We start from the raw sequence: 25,887 nt of genomic DNA, 5'->3' as shown, positions 1-25,887 counted from the left end.
TTCCAGGACCCTGTCGTTCTCCCATCTCCTCAGAATGCAATAACTGTTTTGAAGGCAGGTCTGGACATAGCATTGACCTCCAATAGGTTTAAAGCAGGGCAGATGCAAATTATTAAGTTTAGGTGTCAGCAGCTGCCTATTAGTGGCCCAAATTAGGTGAACTATAAAGAGCAGCCATTCTTGACCAGAGTTCTGAGGAATCGTAGGATTCCTTCAGAGGTTGCTAGGGGTTCCTTGAGTTGATTGACCTCACATCTGATGGTGGACCAGGACCAACAACACTTGGCAAAGCCAGCTGCATGAACCCAACAATATTTTTATCTGTCTATAAAGGTGGCATTCTGACCACCATTGTAGAAAAGACATTCTTTCCACTGCCCACCAATTTAATTCCTTTGCAGCTATTGGGGAATATATTGTATTTTGTCCCTGGGTTTCAGTTTTAAACTTTCATGACCCTGGTGTTTCTCCCATCCCCTCAGTATGCCATAACTGTTAGTTTTGAAGGCAGGTCTGGACATAGAACTAACTTCCAAGGGGTGCAAATCAGGGCAGATGTAAATTAATTAGTTTGGGTATTTGTAGGTCAACAGGTTTGCCTATTATTAGCCTTCCTACCTTCTGAAAATGTAGGTGAAATATAAAGAGCAGCCACTCTCAACCAGAGTTTTGTGGAACCATATAGTTCTTCCAGAGGTTGCTAGCGTTTCCTTGAACTGTGGTTAATTGGCTTCCCACCTGATGGTGGAACACTTGGCGAAGCCAGTTGCATGAACCCAATGATCCCAATGATCCTTTTATATATCTATAAGGGTGGCATTCTGACCACCACTTTTTTCAATTGACCACCAATGTAAGGGGCACCTTTCTCAATGGCTATCAAATAATTGGTTTTAGCAGGGGTTCCCTGAGCCTTGGAAATTATTTCAAGGGTTCCTCTGGAGTAAAGGCTGAGGTGGAGAGATGTTGTATAGATTACTGATAGATAAATAACCTTGCCATTAGGAAAGTTTTGGTTTCTGAGTGGTGTGTTTCATTTGTTGAGTGTTATTTCAAAACTGTTAATGTCTGGTCTGTGTCATAAGGTTGATACAAAAGACAAGATGTTGCCATAACCTTCTCTTCTGCTCATAATAAACGGCCTATGTTCCTTCTTGGAGTTCATGCAGCATAGTCGGAATGTTGAACATCACATGTAAAACTCTGTGATCTCTCCATGCAGATTTTAACCCAAGAAGACTGGAATAAGGTTTTGTACAATGGAATGGCTTCCACGTCATCTTGGGCAGCTCTGTATTTCATCGCATTGATGACATTTGGAAATTATGTGTTGTTCAACCTGCTAGTCGCCATTCTTGTGGAAGGTTTTCAGACCGAGGTAAGCCTTCAACCGACGTGGATGAAATAAAGGAAGGGAATGACTCATGTTAAGATGACTGGAAAGTTGGGATAGAAAAGTGTGATTTAACCCCATGGTTCATATCTGTGGTGCCGTGTGGGCCGTGATTTAGTTGGGAAATCGTAGCCCGTGCGGAAACCGAGGTTCCCAGTACGGTTGCGATTTCCAGTGTGGGTGGCGTGCCATTACAATTAATGGTACCCACCTGCAGGTTCTGCATTCCTCTGTGTGGGTGGCGAGGCTGCAGGTATTTGTGCATGTCCCGCAGTGGCACCACCCGCACAGATGTGAACCAGGGGTATCAGATGGTTTATTAGGTGTCAAGTCCCAAATGTGTCGCAACACCAAATTGAGCACTGAAATTGCCTCCCCATACAAACATATTCAGAGTCAAGCTTCACCTCTTGTATTTCTGAGAACACAGTGAAGCATAATCTTTATCAGTATACTCTTCTCCACTGATAATACAAAGGGGTAGCCATTAATGCAAAGGGGTAGCCAAACATCCAAGATACGATGTCCATTAGTTCTTTCTTTGCCAGAGCCCTTTTTGCATACATGTTGAAAATATTATTTTAGTCCTGAAGATTACACAAACCCCCCCCAAACATTATATATTTTCTAAAAGCAGACACCCAGAGAATAAAATAGTGGTAGTTCCAATTTTTTATGTCACAAGTCCAAGTCCATGTATTTTCAGACTCAAGTCCAACTCACGAAGAGAAATGCCATGAGCTGATTGGACAATATCGACTGGCGTCCTGTGCCTCTGAATTAATGAAAGGAATTAAATTGGGAGCCATTCGTTATGCAAATCTGAATTATCGAATGAATTTGAAAATGGATTCATTTCCACATGGCTCTGAACTATTATCGCATCATATGATGTCATCTGAATGAAACAAATAAAACAAATTCATTACTTTCATTATACTTTTTTTTTGGATTTGTTGACATTCATTAGTATGTTTATAAAAATCCAAATAAAATTTTTGTCCGAATTGTAACAAAATGAGACGCACATGTCTAATATAAATAATTATCATGTGTAATATGACATGGCAAGCATGTCCAATATGCAAAACCCTCTAAAAATCGGTTGAAATAAAAACAACAATAGCAGCGCAACGGTATACGTAGAGAACGCATACATTTCCATGAAATACATGAGCCTGCCTGAATCCAATTTATTACAACACAGCTGCAGCCTCCCACGGAAAGACCACACAGGATCCATGTCTGTGGACGGTCCCCTCCCCCACCCACCGCGCTCATTACAGAACAGTCCTGTTTACACTGTACTTGAATATGCTGATCTTCCCATTCAATCTGTTTTATTTCACACTCACATCGTGTAAATTCCGTCTACACCAAAGGGGAAAGGATTTTCTGCTGATGGTGTGGAACCGACAGCCACAGCCGCCATAATAGACAGTGAATTTTTATCATAACAAATAGTACCATCACTTACTGAGCTCGGTCCGCGTTGTGCCGTCGTTGCTTATTTTTTTTCCCTTTTTACAGTTTATTTTAGAAATTGCGGCGGTCTTAAAGAGAACCGTTCACTTGGGTGCTACTGCAAGGCTTTTTATATTCAATTCAGATATAAAATGGATAGTGTAGGGCAGGGGTGCCCAACCTGTGGCCCTCGGAGGCCTCTGATGTGGTCCTCCACCTCCAACTGAATGCAGGACTTTCAAAAAGTGCACCACACCTGCAAGATATTATAGAAATCTATGGCAAGGCACAGCTAACCCGCGGGTGCACAGCGCTGCAGGTAAACAGGTGTGAAAGCAGCCCCATCGAGGGCTCAGAACAGAAAGCCTCATTTACGTTTGTGGTTTTGGGGGTGGTAAAACCCCACAGTTGACCCACATGTTTTTTCCATCCCCATCACATGCAACTACTAATGTAACATCAAAGGTTGCAATGGACCCTGCCCCTTGCTCCAGGGGACCCATGTGGACTCCCTATCACATTCTGTTTTACACTTAAGAGAGGTGGCATATAAAGGAGATGATACTCTCCATTTTCCACCTGAAACTGCTGAAAGCTTGCGTCTCCTCCTCTCCTTGTCACTGCCATTTAGTGGCTACAAGAGAAAAATGTTGATTACGCTATTCAAAATAAAAAAAATCAAAATTCTGAACCATTTCATTTCATTGCGGCCCGTGACCGGTTACCAGATCACATAAGTGGCCCTCGCTCTTCAAAAGGTTGAGTTGTGGACACTTTAGCTTCAGTGGTCAGTGGCCTCTGGTTGGTGTGTAAAACCTCACATGCTGTCACTCAGCTCTGGAGAAGGCATAAAAGTAAAAAAAACAAATGCCACGGTTAAAGTATGGGTAATCCCTTCCATGAACTTTCCCCAGACCGTTAGACCATGTCTCTAGACCAGGGTTCCATGAAACCCAAGGTTCCTCCAAAGGTTGCTAGGGGTTCCTTGATCAATGAGCAATTTTTGCCTCTCAGATAAGTTCCCACTGACACCATTGATTTTTTTAGCTATCTGTAAGGGGTTGGGGAATTGTTTCTAATGACCACAAGTGTATGGAGCATTCTTCCTATTGACCATCATACTAATGTTTCATGAGTTGTAGATATAGTAATTTTTAGCAGGGGTTTAGTGACCGGTACAGGAGGCGACAGGCAGTGTCTCCTATGGTAGCCTATTCAATTGTTTTTGTTTTGTCTATAAGTTCGTGAATAAGTTTTCAATTATATCAAATTCTGTTTTCCTTATTCACAGGAAGTAGCAAAGAGAGAAGATTTGAGCGCCCATTTAAGCTGTATACATCTTCCCGTAGAATCACTCATGGTATGTGAACACTACTTAAAGGGGTCCTTCACCCTTCCCATTCACTTTCTCTCACTCCACCCCCACCACCCTCCAAACAATCTAACAAACAGTTTTTTAAAACTTTTTTAATACCTTTTTGAAGGAACCTTCCCTGCACTTGTTGGATTCTCACGTAGGCCCACAGCCTCCTGAGATACCTATATCACTTTTCTCAAGTACTCTATGGCACATCATCAAGGGGCCAGGTGTCCTTGCTTCTTGCACTTGCCCCCCTAATGATGCACTGTATGTCATCAGGGTGCTGGCTGCAAGAACCCAGAAGACACCTCTGGCCCCCTGATGACATTGGAGTAGAAGATGGCGTGCCACGGGACCTGCTGGTCAGCTTTTTATACAGTATTAACTAGATTTTGGCTTCTGTTTGTTAGTGTATTTAAATCTGCTAGTACATCTAACACTCCCCTCCACCCAGGACTGAGAATGCTGCTCTCCAGAGGTGCCCCTTGTGCTCCTTCATCCAGAGTGGGGGCACTCTAATACAGAAAGTGTGTTTCTGGCTAGATCACCAGGTGAAAACAAAGGGGAAAAGGTCTAAAAAAAATAAAATGAATACAGCCACCACATGTAGTGATTGGAAAGCTGCAATATATTACATTTTTGGTTCTGGGTTTAATATTGCTTTAGGCAGCTCTCAGACTAGGAGGGGGAGGAACCAGAGCTAAAATCCAATCAGACTCTGCTGCAGTGCACATGTGCTAAAGAGAGTTGTGAGCAGGGGGGTGACCCGAACATAGTTCACTGTCCAATCAGCAGGCGGGGGGGTGTTCTTCTGTAAGCTTTTTTTTTTTTTTTACGTTTATACACATTTAAACAAATGTTTTGTATATTCATATCAATCTTAGTTATAAAACAAACACTTATTACAGAATGCGCCCATGACACAGGGTTTGTAGGTTACTATGGGTTTTCAACAGACAGAGCAAAACTGAATCTATTTGCCGTTTGTCTATTTAATGGGATCCAGATGAACAGAGGAGAAGGATGGATGGAGAGATAGATTTCCGCTTGACTTAATGATCACTGTAAACAGTGGTGGAAATTAAAGTGTTACTAAACCCAGGACCTGGCATTCACTATATCTGGTCTCCCAGGACCCTGCATTCACTATATCTGGTCTCCCCGGACCCTGCATTCACTATATCTGGTCTCCCCGGACCCTGCATTCACTATATCCGGTCTTCCTGGACCCTGCATTCACTATATCCGGTCTCCCAGGACCCTGGATTTACTATATCAGCTCTCCTCGGACCCTGCATTCACTATATCTGCTCTCCTCGGACCCTGCATTCACTATATCCGGTCTCCCCGGTCCCTGCATTCACTATATCTGGTCTCCCAGGACCCTGCATTAAGTATATCTGGTCTCCCAGGACCGTGCATTCACTATATCCGGTCTCCCAGGACCCTGCATTCACTATATCTGGTCTCCCCGGACCCTGCATTCACTATATCTGGTCTTCCCGGACCCTGCATTCACTATATCTGGTCTCCCCGGACCCTGCATTCACTATATCCGCTCTCCCCGGACCCTGCATTCACTATATCTGCTCTCCTCGGACCCTGCATTCACTATATCTGGTCTCCCCGGACCCTGCATTCACTATATCTGGTCTCCCAGGACCCTGCATTCACTATATCTGGTCTCCCCGGACCCTGCATTCACTATATCTGGTCTCCCTGGACCCTGCATTCACTATATCCGCTCTCCCCGGACCCTGCATTCACTATATCTGGTCTCCCCGGACCCTGCATTCACTATATCTGGTCTCCCCGGACCCTGCATTCACTATATCCGGTCTCCCCGGACCCTGCATTCACTATATCCGGTCTCCCCGGACCCTGCAGACACTATATCCGCTCTCCCCGGACCCTGCATTCACTATATTCGGTTTCCCTGGACCCTGCATTCACTATATCTGGTCTCCTACAGTACACGGAATGTGGAAAAGCAATTATTTTAGTAAATATAAACTGCTAAATACCTTTTCTCATCAGCAGTTAGAGCAGTCTTGTGACTTCTATCAGTGTCCTGCAGAGCACATGTTAAAGCATGTAGCAGGAGTTTTCTTTCTGCTCTAGGAGGGTGCAGAACCCCTGGCCTCTGTCTGGACAGTGCTGATTGGCCCTGTGTTGATCACATGCACTGTCCCAAGACAAAAAAAAACCTCTGTAGCAATACAAACCAAACTGAGCATGTGCAGAGTGTCTCCATATGATATGTCTTATCAGGAGATAAGAGGAGGACACTGGGAGAAGGGGGGATCAGAGAAGACAGGATCAAACAGCCTTTTTACACAATGCAGAGGAAATAACCCTTTAGGTTCCACAGTGAGTATAACCAGCATGCTTTACTGCATATACAGACTGATTTTACTGTTGTGGGTTTAGTAATACTTTAACTAAAACTGGTGCAGCTGTGCATGGTAGCCAACCAGCTTCTAACTTCAGCTTGTTCAATTAGGCTATAACAATAAAACCTGGAAGCTGATTGGTTTCTAAGCAGAGCTGCACCAGATTATTTGCTCTCCAGTTTTAGTGAATAATCCCCAATTAGCTTTTTTTTCAGCAAAGCAGATAAGGATGGGCAGGCAAACAAACAAAAAGAAAGCTATCACGCCACCTGCTGGCTGCATAAGTAAGGTTCCTACCAAAGAGAATAGCTAACATTACAATGCTTTTTTTCTAATTGCAGGGTGGTGGCTCCTTGTCTGGCTCTGAGAGTGCACCAGATGAATGTGGCCTCCGTAAAAGTCTTTCAAATTTGTCCTGTAAGTAAGAACATCAATACCTATTTAAGAGTACATCATATCATAGTAAAATATAACAGAAGGCATGCCACAATCAAACCTGCAATGCTTGAGATACAATTTAGTCTGCTGAAGGTTGCCAGCACAGGTGCCATGTTGAATGATTCTGAACTTTTGTCAAGTAGCCTGCGTCAATACAAGTAAATAGTACGAACCTTAAAGTCCAAACCCAGCTTCCACCCCCACATACACATTCCTCTGTTGCCTCCATTAAAGCCATCTTGTAGGCTTCAAGCTCAGGTTTGCTTTCCTCCATGTTATGGCATGGTCAGAAGAAGACTAATAAGTGAGCTGCAACCTTACCTGTGACTCTTCTTGGAAGATACCACCTAGAAAAGATTCTCACATTGACCCTGATTCAATTAAGCCAAACACTGGAACTATTCTGTAGGTTGGCCAATTGCTAACAATAATAGTCCACCACTTTCTTATATCTCTGTACTTCACTGGACCTTATAATGTGCCTTGACTTTTGATTGACTTTAGGTTGAAAAATGAGTTGTCTCCGTATGGCTGAAGATATTGGCCATACGGAGAGTCTGACCAGAGCCCTATAGGGTACCAAAGAGAAATTTATTAGGCCCTGGTTCTACTGACTTGAGTGTTCTTGCACCAATGAGTTCAAGTACATTTTGGAAGGTCAGTTGCCTGCTTTACCCAGTGATGTGAAGACTAGCCATGTGTAGGAATGTGGTATCTCATACCCAAGGCTAAGGCTGACCGTCAGTTACAGACTATCAGGCACTGAAAAGGAAGGGGAGCAAATTTGCCCAAAGCCTGCCCCTACCCTTCCCCCCTACCTCTCCTATCTTAAATGAATAAAAAAAAATTCTCCCCTCCCCCTTTTTTTTTCTTTTTTTTTCATACCTGGTGAAGCTTTTTGATGTGAAGCATTTGACTGGCGAAGTTCAGAGAAGCGACCGAGTCAATGAGATATAAGTGGGGTCATCTGCTCTGCTATCTGGAGACCCCACTTATATCTCATTGACTTGGTCCCTTCTCTGAACTTCGCCAGTCAAATGCTCCAGGTAGCCGGAGACCCATATTGCTATTCTTCTGGCTGGACGGATATAAGTATCTCACTTCCCATTTGTCCATATGATGAGACATAAGGTCCCTTTCCGTGAGGGATTGTATATTCTATTCTCATTGAACCCAATTTAGGGTGGCTCCATCTGTATTATTTTCGCTGTTCCAATTTGTGTTGGATGTTTTTATTTTATAAAATAAAGAATGCATAAAAAAAGAAAAATTAGTTTTCATCTTATGAGATATAAGGGGCCTCAACTGTGGCCCCTGATGTCATCAAAGGGCCGCACATAATGTTTAATATATGTAATGCTTAAGAGGCCTGCCACACTGTAGACCTGAAAGAGGAAATGGTGGTCAGAGACTGGACACAAGCTTCATATTCGGCTGGGGATATGCTGCAATCTAGGGATCTAGATCAGGGGCGGACTGACAACTTGTGGGGCCCCCTGGGCAATAGGGGATCATGGGGCACCTGTGTCCTTGGCCAAACTCAAAAAAGCCTACCAGGTACCAGGGGCATCTCATGGAGCCCCCTACTGACCCGGGGCCCTCGGGCAGTGCCCGAGTTTCCAAATGGTCAGTCCGCCCCTGATCTAGATTAACCAAAAAAATAAACAGAAAACCTCCATATACAGTACAAAACCCTATATCCACAGTTGATCCAAAGGAATGTGAAAAAAAACCCTATAAAACATGGTCCAAGTTGCTTAAGGCAATGGGCTATTCCCTGGATATTTATTACTATGGTGCAAAGAGCAGCAAATCATGTAGGTTTTACTGGTTAAAAAGTAGAGTGATTTTGCCTGTTCCGTAATAACGAAGCCCTTGATGTCTGTCAAAGTGGAGGCGTAACAGAAGTTCATTATTGTTTTTTTTAAACATCATTTTGTAGATTGTCACTTTGTGAACTATTTTCTTTTTTTTAGTTACTCCACTCCATGGATTACCAGAAGTAAAGGCCAGTTTGCAGCCACCCCTCATTATCCATACTGCAGCTACACCCATGCCTGTACCCAAAAACAGTCTATTTGGAGATATCCCCATGGCCTGTGAGTCTAGGAGAGGCAGCAACGTCTCTGAGAATCCTTATGCCAGTGACGTCAAATCTATGGTAAGAATAAAAGTATTCAGCATCAATTTTAATGTTGTAGTTCTGTTGCATAATATCATAGGTGGGTTCCAATAACTTACAAGTCTATTGAGTTCAACCAATAAAAACACGTTTCATCCTAAAATGCAAATTTTAGAAGCTGCTCCAGAGGGAGGAAAATCTTATTTTGTGGTCCAATTAGTTCCATTGTAGAAAAAATTCCTTCCCAATCAACAAAGCTAACTGGATACTTCTTCAATCATATTTCATTTTCTAAATGTTAGTAGCTGTTGCTTACACAACCTAATGGGGGAGATTTATTAAAACTGGTGCACACAGAATCTGGTGCAGCTGTACATGGTAGCCAATCAGCTTCCAACTTGTTCAGTAAGCTGACTGGTTACGGTGTAGAGCTGCACCAGATTCTGTGTTTTAGTAAATCTCCCCCCAATGGCTCATTGCTGCAGTAAATCCTCCCTTATCAGATAGCTGAGTTGAGGTTTCTGTCAGACATAAATGGAGCTGCAATAAATGTCTGACATAAATGGAGCTGCTGTCTCTTTTGATAACCCATAGTGCTCTGGGAAGCCTTTGTCATGTATTAATTGTCTGTGTGTAAAAAATAAATAAAATAGATGGCAAACCATTATAGCGCCTTTTATACTATAAAATGTAATTCACTGTATACATTCACCTGGGATAAATTGGTTCTAAAGGCTGAAGAAATGAAGCAGTAGACAGAAATGACAGTACTCTGGATCAGGGGCGGACTGACCGTTTGGAAACTCGGGCGCTGCCTGAGGGCCCGGGTCAGTAGGGGGCCCCTTGAGATGCCCCTGGTACCTTTTTCATAGGCGTTTCTGAGTTTGGGCAAGGACACAGGATCCCCATGATCCCCTATTGCCCGGGGGGCCCCATGAGTTGTCAGTCCGCCCCTGCTCTGGATTAAGACAAGTACACACTATAGAGGGATATGTTTTGTTCATATTTCATGCCTGAGGTTTACAGCCAATTTAAATTCTATTGAACTGATCATTTTTTGACATATTCAAAACAGTTGTGACCTTAAAAGACTGTATCTACGTTGCCATCATTAGACTGGCGATAACAAGCTATCTGTTTTTTCCAGCCAAGTGCTCGCAACTCGCCCCATAGCTCATGGGGTGCAGTTTGTAGTTGGAACAGCCGTAGGTCTAGCTGGAACAGCATTGGGAGAGCCCCGAGTATTAAGAGACACGTACAGAGCGGGGAACACAAGTCCCTTCTCTCTGCTGACGGGAAGGAAAGCTCAGAAGGGGAGACTTCAGATGAAGAAGGGTCCAGCCGCAAAGGCTCTTCCTGTAGTGTCATGGAACTGGTGGGCAAAAGGGACCCTCTGGACACTTTACACGTTCCTTACACCTATGGACTGCAGAACAAGCACAGCCTCCCCGTAGATTACCAGGGCTGTAATGGCAAATCCATCCTGCCCAACGCTTCACCTCAACACCATATTGAAGAATCCAAAGTTGACTACAGCAGCAATATGGATGATGATGTCAACATGGTAAGTGCGCTTACCATTTAAATCAATATATTTAAATTTAAATCAATTTATCTTTCAAATTCAAATTTCACATGATAGATAATGTACTAAAATTCACCATTTTCATAGTCTTACCTCTGTTTTTACATTATAGCAATTACACAATGGCTTTAACTTAGCAAAGAGAAATAGGATTTTCGGTTTACAAGGGAATTTTCCCTTTGCTTACTGAATGAGGTTGTATTCATTGCAAAGTGAATTTCCACCACATTCACCAAGCTAAGGGAAAATTCCCCTGCAGTTTGCCTTTAGTAAATAAATGCTAATTCATCCAAATATGATTCCCAGTACGATAGACAGCAGGTGAGACACACCTCCTCTTTGGTCAGACGTGCCCCCTCTCCGGTCAGGTTAACCCCTTCTTCATCTACAATAAATGTCTGTGTGAGGTGAGGACTCGTAATGAGAGGTGTGGCTGTTTCTCAGCTCTGCCTACATAGAGCACTGCAGTGGGAGTTCAGGAAGCACATATACACTTAGAGAAAAGGGTGTTTTAGTAGAGCCATCCACATTTTTTCTTAGTTTTAATTAAATTGAAGAAAGGTTGGAACCCGTGTCTGAGGTTCTATTGGAAAGATGTATCTTCACTTCCTCTCCTGCTATCAGCATTTTACTAGACAGGAAGTTACATTGGGGGTCAGTGGGAAGAATGCTCCTTACACTGGGGGCCAGTGTGAAGAATGCTCCTTACACTGGGGGCCAGTGGGCAGAATGCTTCTTACATTGGGGGCCAGTGGCAAGAATGCTCCTTACACTAGGGGCCAGTGGGAAGAATGCTCCTTACATTGGGGGTCAGTGAGAAGAATGCTCCTTACATTGGGGGTGGGTGGGAGGAATACCCCTTACTTTGGGGGTCAGTGGGAAGAATGCTCCTTACGTTGAGGTTCAGAGAGAAGAATGCTCCTTACATTGGGGGTCAGTGGGAAGATGCCCCTTACATTGGGGGTCAGTGGGAAGAATGCTCCTTACATTGGGGGTCAGTGAGAAGAATGCTCCTTACATTGGGGGTCATTGAGAAGAATGCTCCTTACATTGGGGGTCAGTGAGAAGAATGCTCCTTACATTGGTGGTCAATGAGAAGAATGCTCCTTTTATTGGTGGTCAGTGAGAAGAATGTTCCTTACATTGGGGGTCAGTGAGAAGAATGTCCCTTACATTGGTGATCAGTGAGAAGAATGCTCCTTATATTGGTGGTCAGTGGGAAGAATGCCCCTTACATTGGTGATCAGTGGGAAGAATGCTCCTTACATTGGTGGTCAGTGAGAAGAATGTTCCTTACATTGGGGGTCAGTGAGAAGAATGCTCTTTACATTGGGGGTCAGTGGGAGGAATGATTCTTACATTGGGGGTCAGTGGGAAGAATGCTCCTTACATTGGGGGTCAGTGGGAAGAATGCTCCGTACATTGGGGGTCAGTGGAAGAATGCTGCTTACATTAGGGGTGGGTAGAAGGAATGATTCTTACATTGAGGGTCAGTGGGAAGAATGCTCCTTACAATGGGGGTGGGTGGGAGCAATGCTCCTTACATTGGGGGTCAGTGGGAAGAATGCCCCTTACATTGATGGTCAGTGGGAGGAATGCTCCTTACATTGGTGGTCAGTGAGAAGAATGCTCCTTTTATTGGTGGTCAGTGAGAAGAATGTTCCTTACATTGGGGGTCAGTGAGAAGAATGCTCCTTACATTGGGGGTCTGTGGGAAGAATGCCCCTTACATTGGTGGTCAGTGCGAAGAATGCTCCTTACATTGGGGGTCAGTGAGAAGAATGCCCCTTACATTGGTGATCAGTGAGAATAATGCTCCTTACATTGGAAGTCAGTGGGAGGAATGCCCCCTTACATTGATATTCAGTGGGAATAATGACCCTTACATTGGTGGTCAGTGGAAGAATACCCCTTACATTGGTGGTCAGTGGGCGGAATTTTCCTTACATTGGTGGTTAGTTGGAAGAATATCATTTATATTGCTGGTCAGTGAGAAGAATGCCCCTCACATTAAGAGTGTGTGGGAAGAATGCTCCTTACATTGGAGGTCACTGGAAAAACTGCCTCTACATTGGGGGGGTCATTGGAGAAAATGCCATTTACATTGGGTGTTAGTGGGAAGAATGCTCTTTATATTGGTGGTCAGTGGGAAGAATGTCCCTTTAATTGGAGGTCAGTGGGAAGAATTTCCCTGATTATGGGGTTCAGTGGGAAGAATGTCCCTTACTTTGTGGGTCAGCGGAAAAAATGCCCCTTACTTTGGTGGGGCAGTGGTTAGAATGTTCCTTACATTGCTGCTTAGAATGCCACCCTTATAGACAGCTAAAATGTCATTGGTGTCATGCTGCTGGCTCTGCTAAGTGGTGATGTATCTAGAACTTACAGCCATTATCAAATGAGAGGTCAATGTAGAACTCATATAGAACCTTAGGGTCCAATTAAATCGGCCCTTATTCCTCTGACTGACACCAGTAGTGGAGCACTATGCCTTCCGTTGACACTAATGACGGGGTGCTATTCCCCCTAATATCAAAGATGGCACATTGTGTACTTCTACTTTAGCCCCTCTAAAGTCTAAAGGACAGTAAACTGTCCCTTTGTTTTGAAACTCCGGAGACTCCTGCTGTAGCATTGAGTGCATTTAGGAGATAACATAGTCATGCCTTGTGTGTTGTCACCTTTTCCAGCACTCCAGCATCCCCAATGCACCTGTGTAGCTCATGTTATTTCAATAATGCCGTGTATTAATTAAAAATGATGTGTCCCTTCAAAGCTATGCTGTGTTTTATTTTCTTTTTAAGAGCAAGACTGAAAGATTAAAGGCATGGATTACTGCTCATCTTCCATCTTGGTGCAAGGAGAGAGAAACCTGGTCCCTCTTCATATTCCCACCATATTCCAAGTGCGTACAAAACCCAACGTACAACATATAACACAACCATTGGATGGATGCAATGAGTCTACCAGTGTAAAGGCTAAGTGGCTGGGTTATCTGTGCTGTGGCCCTTGGTCGTATGTATACCAGCGCACTGTTCACATACAATCTGTGTCTTCTACTTACTGTAGATCTGTGTAGGTGCCCTGTAGGTGGTCTTCTTTCCTCCAAAAATCCAAAAACACCCCAATAGGTTAATTTGCTTCTACTTAAAGTGGCTCTAGTGCGAGTCTGTGTGATTGGGTTGGAAACATTCAGTTACAGGCAGGGGCGGACTGACCATTTGGAAACTGGGGCACTGCCCGAGGGCACGGGGTCAGTAGGGGGCCCCATGAGATGCCCCTGGTATCTTTTTCATTGGCTTTTTTGAGTTTGGGCAAGGACGCAGGGGCCCCATGATCCCCTATTGCTCGGGGGCCCCATGAGTTGTCAGTCCGCCCCTGGTTACAAGCTCCTCTGGGGCGGGGATTGATGTAAAGTGTTGTGTTATATGTTGGTGCCAGATCAATGAGGCTGCTTAGAGTTTGTGATCTATGTTTGCTGAGGGCTTCTTTTCAAAATCCAAAAACATTATTGAAGGTTAAAATGTTTTTAAACCAAAAAAATAGTTTAATGTGATTTATTGCAGCTTACCAGCTCTTAGATGTTGGGGCTGCATTCATTTTCTTTGTTAGGCTTTCTTCTATTTTCATCTGGTGATCCAGCCAGTAAGTCTGCCCCCCCCCCCCCAAAAAAAGAGCACACTCTTCAGCAGAATGTATCAGTTACAGGGGTTTTCCTTTTTCCTTTAATAATTCTTCCAAAAACACACTCCCTGATCTAGGACGGCAATGTTTACTTACTGTATTGTATCAGAGCAACAGAAACAAGATAGGACTGCAGGACTCTGCCTTTCTGCTATTTTTTTTTTTTTTAAGTCCGCAAACGTGCAACTATAACGAAAAAACCCGTAAGTGTTCACAAAAAAGTGCAAGTGCAAAACACCACACAAAAAGTGCACTTAAGGGTGTGCTTTGTCCTACCCCCGAAGGGGTTGGACCGCTACCCTGATCCCCCGGGGCACGAAGCTCCTGACAGGGACAAGGTTCCCATTTGGTCCTCCTGGCCAAAAGGCCTGGTGGACCACCGTTCCTTATGTCCAGCCGAAGCCGGACATCCAGTACTAGGCCAGGGGGTTCTCCCGAAGAGAAAACCCCCTAGGGACAGGGGAGGAAGGAACCGTATGGCCACACATCCTCCCCCTAGACTTCAGGGCAGGCCCGAGGACCCACACCCTCCATCCTGTGAAAAAACACACACAAAAGTATAAAGTGACAAACGTGGGGTGAAGGAAAAATAAATAAATAAATAATTAAATAAATCTATAAAAATAATAAAAAGTGTCGTGCCCAAATTGTGCACTGACCAGACCCTGAGGCCTGTAGCAAAAAAATTGCCCAGAACTTGACCAAAAGGCCTGGTCCTAGAGGCGCAGTGCAAAAAGTATTTAAACTCGGTGACCATGTGCTCATTCACAACGTGGGGTCCCACACCCAAGTGCTACTCAGAGCACCCCTGAGGCGACTACTCACGGGGCACCTAGTTTGCGGACTCTCTGCCTTCCCAGCCCCTGGCCAGACCAAGGTAGATCCGTCCAAATCAGGAGGTACTGGGTCTTTCCAGTCTTCCCAGAGGAATTACTCCCGGGGCCCCAGCTTAACTCGTGGCGCTCCCCGGTTTCTGTCCCTCCGGTACTAGCCTTCCGGACCCCCATCATTCCAGTGAGGGTACTATACAACAACCATCCCCGCAAAGCTAGAATGGTCGGGAGCACCCCCACTGGACACTGATAAGAACAGATACTACACTTGATCTTAGCCAAAAGGCCGAGAAGGATCTGCCTTTCTGCTATTGTCCATAACATAGAGGGGCGCGGTTCTGTAGTCCTTAGAGATGGCTAAGAACAATGTATCCGATAAGAGTCAGCACAGGCTAAAGTCTAAGTTATGGTTAGGCATCAGAGCATGTGGGGGAAGACTTTTTAAAAAAAAAATTTCAGCAACAAAAATACCAAGAGTAACCAGAGATGGATTTTCCATACTACAAAAACCAATGGCTAGCTTACAAAAATGATTATTAAAAAATGATCCTCCACAGAATATACCTTTTAGACAACATTTTGTATCCACTTCACTGCCGCCATAAAAGGAGTGGTGGGTGTGGTTGTCAGGAGTGCTTTTTGAAAACGGCTCTCAGTTTACATCTTGTGTCATTAGGCAGCTGACATCAAAGCAAAATGTACAGAGCCAGTCTGAGTGGCTCTGTGCTTTGTGGTCCCTGTGATAATGGACAATATCATACTGTCCTGGCATTCGTATTTGATATGTTTTATAACAGAAAGTAAAGGAATTCTGTTGTTAAATGTTGGTCTTTGTTTCATATATGTATGTATATATATAGTAAAAAACTACAACACTGTAAGTGCTAGTTCAACTTCAGTCGCATGACAAGGGAATTCACATTATTTGAATGGTGCCTGTTATTATCAATGTGATTTGGTGCGGTGCAATTTCGGAAAAGCTTCCTCCGCTACTTCGGTGCGACTTGCCCTCATAAAATAGTCAAAATCGCATCATAGTAACACTGCAAAGCTACACTGTAAAGTGCATCAAAGTTGCATCACTTTAGTGTGAACTGAGCCTAAAGTGTTACTAAACCCACAACAGTACAATCAGTCTGTATATGCCGTAACGTATGCTTGTTCTACTCACTGTGGAACCTAAGGGGTTAATCCTTTGCACTGTGTAAAAAAAGGCTGTTTGATCCTGTCTTCTCTGATCCTCTACTTCTACTACTGTCCCCAATCCATTTTCTGATAGAACACAGCCTTGATGGTAAGCTGTACTTGCTCAGTTTAGTGTGTATAGCTAGAGGGGTTTTTTTTCTTTGGGAGGTTGTGTGTGATCAGCAAAGGGCTAAAAAGCACTGTCCAGACAGAGGGTCAGGGGTCATGCAGCCTAATAGGACAGTCAGAAGAAAATTAAAACTCCTCCTACAAGCTTTAACCAGTGCTTTACTGGACACTGATAGAAGTCACAAGACTGCTCTAACTGCTGATGAGAAAAGGTATTTAACAGTTTATATTTACTAAAATAATTACATTTCTATGTTGTGTGTACTATGGGAGACCAGATATAGTGAATGCAGGGTCCGGGGAGACCAGATATAGTGAATGCAGGGTCCGGGGATACCAGATATAGTGAATGCAGGGTCCTGGGAGACCAGATATAGTGAATGCGGGGTCCGGGGAGACTGCATATAGTGAATGCAGGGTCCGGGGAGACCAGATATAGTGAATGCAGGGTCCAGGGAGACCGGATATAGTCAATGCAGGGTCTGGACAGACCGGATATAGTGAATGCAGGGTCCAGGGAGACCAGATATAGTGAATGCAGGGTCCGGGGAGACCAGATATAGTGAATGCAGGGTCCGGGGAGACCAGATATAGTGAATGCAGGGTCCTGGGAGACCAGATATAGGGAATGCAGGGTCTGGGGAGACCAGATATAGTGAATGCAGGGTCTGGGGAGACCAGATATAGTGAATGCAGGGTCTGGGGAGACCAGATATAGTAAATGCAGGGTCTGGGGAGACCAGATATAGTGAATGCAGGGCCTGGGGAGACCAGATATAGTGAATGCGGGGTCCTGGGAGACCGGATATAGTGAATGCAGGGTCCGGGGAGACCAGATATAGTGAATACAGGGTCCGGGGAGAGCAGATATAGTGAATGCAGGGTCCTGGGAGACCAGATATAGTGAATGCAGGGTCCAGGGAGACCAGATATAGTGAATGCAGAGTCCTCGGAGACCAGATATAGTGAATGCAGGGTCCAGGGTTTAGTGACTCTTTAAATGCCATCAAAAGGAAGCTCTATCCGTCTCTAAAATCATATAAATTTCATATGGGTACAGTATTACATGGCTAAGTAATTGTCAGTCAAACTATCACAGCGGTAGATACTGAAAATGGCTTGGTAATGAAGGGGTAAATACAGGTTGCTTCTGAAGTTCAGATAAGTAAATACACGTCTCTGTTTTTTTTTCTTGCAGATTTCGGCTGATGTGCAATAAAATCATAACCCACAGGATGTTTGATCATGTTGTTTTGGTGATTATCTTTCTGAACTGCATCACTATTGCCATGGAGAGACCAAAAATAGAGCCACAGAGTGCTGTAAGTATCTTTGGGGGACTTCATTCACACTGCTGGTCCCGGCAGCTATGTACATGTGATTAGATCTCAGTCACTAAAATGAAGCTTTGCCCAGCTCAATGAGTAAAGAAATGACAAAACGACTTTCCCCAAATTTAGGTCAGTCAATTGTGATCTGCAGCGGGTGTCAGTGCAATGCTAATAACATCCCAAACACAGGTTGCAAATGAAGTGCGTTTGCTCGCACTAGATCGCAGAGTACCATGTCATCTGGTTGCTCTGCATTTTCTAAGGTAGTGCATGAACTACTTCGGCATCATTTCAGCCCATTCAAATGAATGGGCTGAAATCACACTGTACCTGGAACGTATGTGAATTGCACAGGAATGCACAGCATGTTCTTGTGCAATTCATGGTGTGAACTGGTCCTCAATGTTCAAGTCTGTACACATGTACACCAATAAAACAAGACTGGGCCCTCACAGGACAGGTGCAAATGTAATGATGTTCCTATGTTGTAGAGGAAAGTAGCCCACCATTCTCAAGATTATCTATAAATTTTCACAAATTCTCTCTTCAGTGCCCCTTCTTGTATTACGGGAGATGTTATAATATGCGTGTGTCTGTGTGTGTATATATACTATACCAGGGTGGACTGACCATTTGAAAACTCGGGCACTGCCCGAGGGCCCGGGGTCAGTAGGGGGCCCCATGAGATGCCCCTGGTACCTTTTTCATAGGATTTTTTGAGTTTGGGCAAGGACACAGGGGCCCCATGATCCCCTATTGCCCGGGGGCCCCATGAGTTGTCAGTCCGCCCCTGTATTATACGCTATATTGCCAAAAGTATTGGATCGCCCGCCTTTACACACACATGAACTTTAATGGCATCCCAGTCTTAGTCCGTAGGGTTCAATATTGAGTTGGCCCCGCCCTTTGCAGCTATAACAGCTTCAACTCTTCTGGGAAGGCCGTCCACAAGGTTTAGGAGGGTGTCTATGGGAAGGTTGGACCATTCTTCCAGAAGTACATTTCTGAGGTCAGGTCCTGATGTCGGGGGAGGAGGCCTGGCTCACATTCTCCGCTCTAATTCATCCCAAAGGTGTTCTATGGGGTTGAGGTCAGGACTCTGTGCAGGTCAGTCAAGTTCCTCCACCCCAAACTGGCTCCTCCATGTCATTATGGACCTTGCTTTGTGCACTGGTGTGCAGTCATGTTGGAACAGGAAGGGGCCATCCCCAAACTGTCCTCACAAAGTTGGGAGCATGAAATTGTCCAAAATGTCTTGGTATGCTGACGCCTTAAGAGTTCCCTTCACTGGAACTAGGGGGCCAAGCCCAATCCCTGAAAAACAACCCCACACTATAATCCCCTCTCCACCAAACTTTACACTTGGCACAATGCAGTCAGACAAGTACCATTCTCCTGGCAACTGCCAAACCCAGATACGTTCATCGGATTGCCAGACAGAGAAGCGTGATTGGTCACTCCAGAGAACACTTCTCCACTGCTCTAGAGTCCAGTGGCGGCGTGCTTTACACTATGGCATCTGGTGCTTTGCATTGCACTTGATGATGTAAGGGTTGGATGCAGCTGCTCGGCCATGGAAACCCATTCCATGCAGATCCACATGAAAATCCGTGCAGCCGCACAGAGAAATGCAAACCCGCGGGCGGGTGCCATTAGTTCTAATGGCACGCCGCCCGCACTGGAAAAACGCAACTGTACTGGGAACCGAGGTTCCCGTGCGGGCTGCGTTTTCCAAAGAAGTGCAGGAACTTCTTTCCCTGCGTGTCACAGGCACGGGAGTCCATCCAAATGATAGGGCTCTCGTAACCTTGCAAAACGCGGCAAAACCAAAAATCAATTTATATCATGACTGCTACACCAAGAGGTAGCCACCCATTGCAATCAATCAGGAATGCAGCTGGTTGCTGTGGGCAGTTGCCCCGATTCTTCTCACTTTTCCTTTGTCCCAGGCTTTCTTTAATGTCTAATGTGCTAATTGGGTTTCTTCTGTTAATAGAGGCATGTACACAGCCTAAGCCCTGGTTCACACTGATGCCGTCCAGAATTCACAGCATCTCATGTGCGAGTTCCTCACTGCATCAGAATCGCAGCCCGTTCACGCGAACCACTGCGGGTGTGTAGGTTAAGTTAACAACTCCCCGAAAGCGGTCCGCAAAACACGGTGCGATGTGCAGAATCAGATCACATAGGTGTGAATACCCATGCGATCCGATTCTAGTGCGGACCCAAAAAAGGGTCCTGTACGTTTTTGGTGCGGGTGCGGTGCAATTAGAGCCATACAAACTGTACGGCTCCAATCGAACCGCACACAATTCGCATGTGATTTGCACAGTAATGCGGTGCGGTTTCTGTACGAATCACATGGGATGTACCGCACCGCATGTATGTGAACCCAGCCTAAATCTCACTCATTCTGCTTCAAGTATAATCAATATTTTGTTACCTTCTTTTCAGGAAAGAATATTTTTGACACTATCCAACTACATATTTACGTTGATTTTCTTGGCTGAGATGACAGTAAAGGTAAGAGGGAATGGAGAATATGTCTGTGTGTCCCCGTGTACTGGAATTCATAGGATGGGCCGTGCACTGGAAGGAAAGCTAAATTTGGGGATAGTAAAAGTGACAAATCACTAACCACCTGGTAACCCTGACACTATCTATCCTTGTAACCCCAACTCTAATCTTACTTGTAATCCTAATACTAACCTTCCTTATAGTGCAGTCGAGGGTGGTAAAAACACACAGCTGAACCGTGTCTTTTGCTCCCCCCAACTGCTCCCCTTAAGCTGCAGAGGCAGTGGCCACAATGCTTTGCTTCGTGGCCACAGTAGGTATTATACTCCCTGTCATAATCAGCAGACATTACCGCTGAATGCGACCTATTCATGTGAATGGGGCTGCGCAGCAACCACCCTGCAACTGTGCATAATGTATACAGTTGATATGCAGTAGTGCAGCATTTAAGTGAGGAGGTGATATATTCTTGCTCGGATCACTTTTCAGAGGAGAGGCAGTCCTTGATGGTAGTATAAACAAGCCCTAACACTAACATACCTGTAACCCCAACTATAAACCTTAGCTGTAACCCTAACACTAGCCCTCTATGTAACACAAACCCTCCCTGAACCCCATCACCAACTTTACAAAACCTATACGTAAAGCAGTTATTAAACCCAAAAGCAAACATTTATTTCAGCTTACCAATTCTTAGATGTGATGGCTGCATTAGTTTTCTTTGTTAGGCTTTCTTTCTTCTATTTTTATATGGTGATCCAGCCAGTAAGTCAGTTTTTTCCCCTCAAAAGAACACACTCTCCAGCAGAATGTACAAGGTACAGGGATGAGACAAACTGCTTGTAAGGGAACCGACCCCAGACTGCGCTTGGGTACTTCCGTTAGGCTACCGCTTCCCCATCCGAACACCGACAACAGACACCACAGCCGACCATACAAGACTAGACGACACCAGTCGTGAAGTAAACCAGGAGGTAGACTAGTTTATTTTAACAGAGATACAAGATATATACACTCAAGGGACAGTCCCCCCTCCCTGCATAATGACACAGGGCGGGGCAATCTACATTTAGTAACAAGAGACACACAGGTATTCAAACTCCACAACGGCAGACAGTCCCATCAGGAGGGAGGGCTGCTGGAGACACCCCCCCCCCACTAAGCTAATACATATAAACACATACATTCCATAATAGTTTGCTCCCAAGCAAGACAAGCAATAGAACAATGGGATGCACACAACACCAAACAATGCACAACCCCCACCCCACCTATCTCCTAGACATGTCTACACAGTATTAGGACAGATTTCCCTGTACCCCTAACAGGCACAGGGTGACTTACACATAATAGGGATATGGGGAGCTGAGACAGGGGTCTCCCCAGCTCTCCAAAGTAAGCTGGGTTCCATGGGCCCCCCACCCAAAGTAACTCCCGTCACACTGCTTATGAAGTGTTATCTGGAGTTTAGCTTCAATTTGTTAGTGTATCTAAAACTGCTAGTACATCTAACACTCCCCTCTCCCCAGACTAACAATGCTGCTGTCCAAAAGTGCCCCCTGTGCACCTTCCTCCAGAGTGGGGGCGCTCTAATACGAGAGGTGTGTTACTGGCCAGATTAACAGGTGAGAACAGAGAATAAATCTAACCCTAAGTTCACACCTATGCAGGTTGCATTTGAGGTTTTTCTGCATTGTGTTTTGCGTTTTTGCACTTGCGTTTTGTGGTTCTTTTTAAAATATTTTTGCTAGGCATATTTTAAACACAAAACGCAAAACACATCAAACATGCATCAAAAACGCATCAAAAACACAATACATGCTTTCCTGCAGCATTTGAAGTCTATAGAACCAAAAACGCAATGTTTTGCGTTCAAAAAAGTCCCTGAGCCTTTTCTAAAAAACATACTGGTAAACTGCAATATATTACATTTTTGGTTTGAGGTTTAATATAATTTTAGTTTCTAAAGGAGTTTTTCAGCTGTAAAAATGCTCTAACACTGAAAAACCTGGCAAAACGTGGTAAAACGCCACAAACTGGCTTTTGGAGGTTTTTTTGACCAAAAAAAATTTTTTTTTTGTGAAAATAACCTACTAAAAATGCAAACCTGGAAAAATGCAGGAAAACACAGCTAAACGCTAATGCAAAAACGCTAAAAAAAAGCTGAAAAACTTACGTTTTTAACATTACCAGCGTTAGCAAAACATCCAGTGTGCATGAGGGCTTGTGACCAATGAGCAGATCTCTTTACCATATACCCTATGGTATTGATCGTATGCTGTACCTTAAAGTATATGGTGACCAGGGGCGGACTGACAACTCATGGGGCCCCCGGGCAATAGGGGATCATGGGGCCCCTGTGTCCTTACCCAAACTCAAAAAAGCCTATGAAAAAGGTACCAGGGGCATCTCATGGGGCCCCCTACTGACCTCGGGCCCCTCGGGCAGTGCCCGAGTTTCCAAATGGTCAGTCCGCCCCTGATGGTGACTTTTCTGTGCAGGCCTGTACTTTGACGCTACAACGCCGGAAATACACCAGGGATCAGTAATTCAATCCCCCTGGCGGTATTCCCGAGTGTAGCTCGGGGTAAAGTTTCAGCACCACAAGCGGTAACCCCGAGCTACACCCCGGAATACACTGCAGCGCTGCTCCGGGATCTCTTCTGCACTTACCTTGTCCTGCGCTCCCGCGAAGTCCCCCCTGCAGTGTCCCCTGTAATGTCCTCCGGCAGATACCGGCATCTGTCTTCCGGGTTCCATTCCCTGCGATGTCGGGACGTATGGGGGACGGAACTGGCGGGAAATGAAAAAATGTGAAAAAGTGACATTCACTACACACACTAAAATCACATAGTATAACATTCCTGTATCAAACCATTTCACATACATTTTGTCCCGAGTGCTTTGTCCGGCGCCCTGCCTGCATTTTTACTGTTCTTTCTGCCTGGAAACTGAGAAACGTCCATGGCGTCCAAAAAGCGTCCCTTTAGGTCAAAAGCGGTTTTAGACCGGCTAGAGAACAGCGATAGTAAATCAGAACCACTTGCAGAATTGAGTGATAATGATTCGTGGGGGAAATTCGTCATCAGACACTGAAAACGATTCTGTGACTTTGCTCAGCGATGTGCGAACTTGGCGCTATATTTCAAATTTCAGTGTTTTTCGTTTGATTATATTATTGAATTAAATTTATTATTATTATTATATTATTATTTTTTATGATTATTTATTAAATTATAATTTATGATTTCGTGTTTCAAATTTTATCATCCCCGGGATGTTTACTAGACTCTTGTTCGGACAGATTTCAGGGAGTTATTCCTAAAAATTACAGGCCTACAATAAAAAACTACATATTTCCATGCAAAAAAATGTACTGCTTTGAGCACAGAAATATGGACATAATCAGACCGCTAGGGAGGTTAAAGGCAGGATTTTTGGCCAATATGAAGTCCTATATGACTTCTATGATCTTTGTTTGCCTTCATCATCCAGCTTCCAGCTAAGCCTTTATTATCTCATTATTATCTTTACAGGTGGTAGCCCTTAATCTGTTCTTTGGGGGAAAAGCCTATCTAAGGAGTAGCTGGAACATCCTAGATGGAATGCTTGTATTAATTTCAGTCATTGATATCCTGGTGTCCATGGTCTCTGACAGCGGCACCAAGATTTTGGGCATGTTAAGAGTATTGAGACTCCTTCGAACTCTGAGACCACTTCGGTAAGTCAATCCATTTACCCCACAAGTCTTGTTCTCCTGTGTCATGTGAAAATGTAACATTTGCAACTTTTTATGATCACGACTGTGAGGAGATAAAAAGTGTGCGGAATTGTACTGACCTTACTATGCAGAATGAGAGTTTTTAGACCTCTGTGGCTGTATGCTTCATGGTCAGTTGCTGGAAAAAGCCAGTGATCCCCGGTTGTGGTCAGGGTCAGGACCATAGTCCTCCTGCATAGGTTGTACTTGTTTATCTGCAGCCCTCTCTCCTCTACAGTCCATTTCAAGTACAGAATTTACAGCGTTTCTCAGCTCCAGAAGGCAGGGGGTGGGAATCTGATTTCACACACTGCACAGTATAGAGCAGGGAGCTGAGTGTAATCTGACATCTGAGTGGTGTAAGCATATGCTTTGTTCATTTTTTATTTTGGAGGTTTACAGCCACTTTAGACCCCTTTCACACAGGCGCTCCGTTTTTTTCATAAGTTCAGTCACGTCGTTTGCAAGAAAAAACGGATCCGTTCACATCAGTTTTTAATCAGTTTACATACATTTTTCATCAGTTTACATCTGTTTTCCATCCATTTTTAATACCTTTTTCATCTGTTTACATCTATTTACATCCATTTTTTGTCCATTTATATCCACTTTGTGTCTTTTTGTACATTTACATAAGTTTTTCATCCATTTACATCTGTTTCTGTCCATTTTTCATCAGTTTACATCCATTTTTAATCTGTTTACATCCATTCACATCCATTTTCATCCATTTTTCATCTGTTTACATCTGTTTTCATCCACTTTTTGTCCATTTATATCTGTTTTGTTCGTTTACATCCATTTTTCATCCGTTTACATCCATTTTTGTCCGGACTTTTATAACAGAAGAAAATTAGGGTTATTTTGCTTCTATTCGAAAAAACGGATGTTAACGGACATACATTACCGGATATAAACAGATGACCATCCGTTTACATACACTAGTCCATAGAAATACATGGGTGTCCGTTTTTCATCCGTAAACCAAGAGATAAAAAACAGACGTACGGAATACATGTGTGAAAGGGGCCTTAAGAAACCGATCCCTTTTAAAACAATTGCTGCACCCTATGTCTATCCTCAGAGGTCCTCTATATGTACAGTATCTCCCAGAAGTGAGTCCACCCATCACATTTTTGTCAATATTTGATTCTCTCTTTTCATGTGACAACACTGAAGAAATGACACTTTTCTACAATGTAACGTAGTCAGTATACAGCTTGTATAACAGTATAAATTTGCTGTCCCCTCAAAATAACTCAACACACCGCCATTAATGTCTAAATCGCTCTCAACAAAAGTGAGTCCACCCCTAAGTGAAAATGTCCAAATTGGTCTCAAAGTGTCAATATTTTGTGTGGCCACCATTATTTTCCAGTACTGCCTTAACCCCCATGGGCATGGAGGTCACCAGAGCTCCACAGGTTGCCACTGGAGTCCTCTTCCACTCCTCCATGACGGCATCACGGAGCTGGTGGATGTTAGAGACCTTGAGCTCTTCCACCTTCCATTTGAGGATGCCCCACAGATGCTCAATAGGGTTTAGATCTGGAGACGATTGGCCAGTCCACCACCTTTACCCTCAGCTTCTTTAGCAAGGCAGTGGGGGTCTTGGAGATGTGTTTGGGGTCGTTATCATGTTGGAATACTGCCCTGCGGCCCAGTCTCCGAAGGGAGGGGATCATGCTCTGCCTCA

The 25,887-nt window shown here is 44.3% G+C and overlaps 1 protein-coding gene and 1 pseudogene across 3 annotated transcripts in view; one reads left to right on the top strand and one right to left on the bottom strand.

Moving 5' to 3' along the window:
• Nucleotides 1-25,887, top strand: part of CACNA1G (calcium voltage-gated channel subunit alpha1 G) — a 132,786-nt gene that overhangs the window by 50,544 nt on the left and 56,355 nt on the right. For all 3 annotated transcript variants that reach the window (XM_089677591.1, XM_089677593.1, XM_089677590.1), the window contains exons 12-20: nt 1,223-1,378; nt 4,149-4,217; nt 6,952-7,027; nt 9,025-9,209; nt 10,318-10,734; nt 13,557-13,657; nt 17,782-17,905; nt 20,369-20,437; nt 23,968-24,152. In XM_089677591.1, coding sequence (XP_089533717.1) covers nt 1,223-1,378; nt 4,149-4,217; nt 6,952-7,027; nt 9,025-9,209; nt 10,318-10,734; nt 13,557-13,657; nt 17,782-17,905; nt 20,369-20,437; nt 23,968-24,152 — 1,382 coding nt within the window. The remainder of the gene's footprint in view (nt 1-1,222; nt 1,379-4,148; nt 4,218-6,951; nt 7,028-9,024; nt 9,210-10,317; nt 10,735-13,556; nt 13,658-17,781; nt 17,906-20,368; nt 20,438-23,967; nt 24,153-25,887) is intronic.
• Nucleotides 15,452-15,566, bottom strand: LOC149461984 (U2 spliceosomal RNA; annotated as a pseudogene).

This window comes from Staurois parvus, unplaced genomic scaffold (assembly GCF_062004578.1).
Source record: "Staurois parvus isolate SC_StPar_1 unplaced genomic scaffold, SC_StPar_1.0 ptg000189l, whole genome shotgun sequence".
NCBI classification, from domain to species: domain Eukaryota; kingdom Metazoa; phylum Chordata; class Amphibia; order Anura; family Ranidae; genus Staurois; species Staurois parvus.
This window is presented reverse-complemented; position numbering and strand designations above follow the sequence as displayed.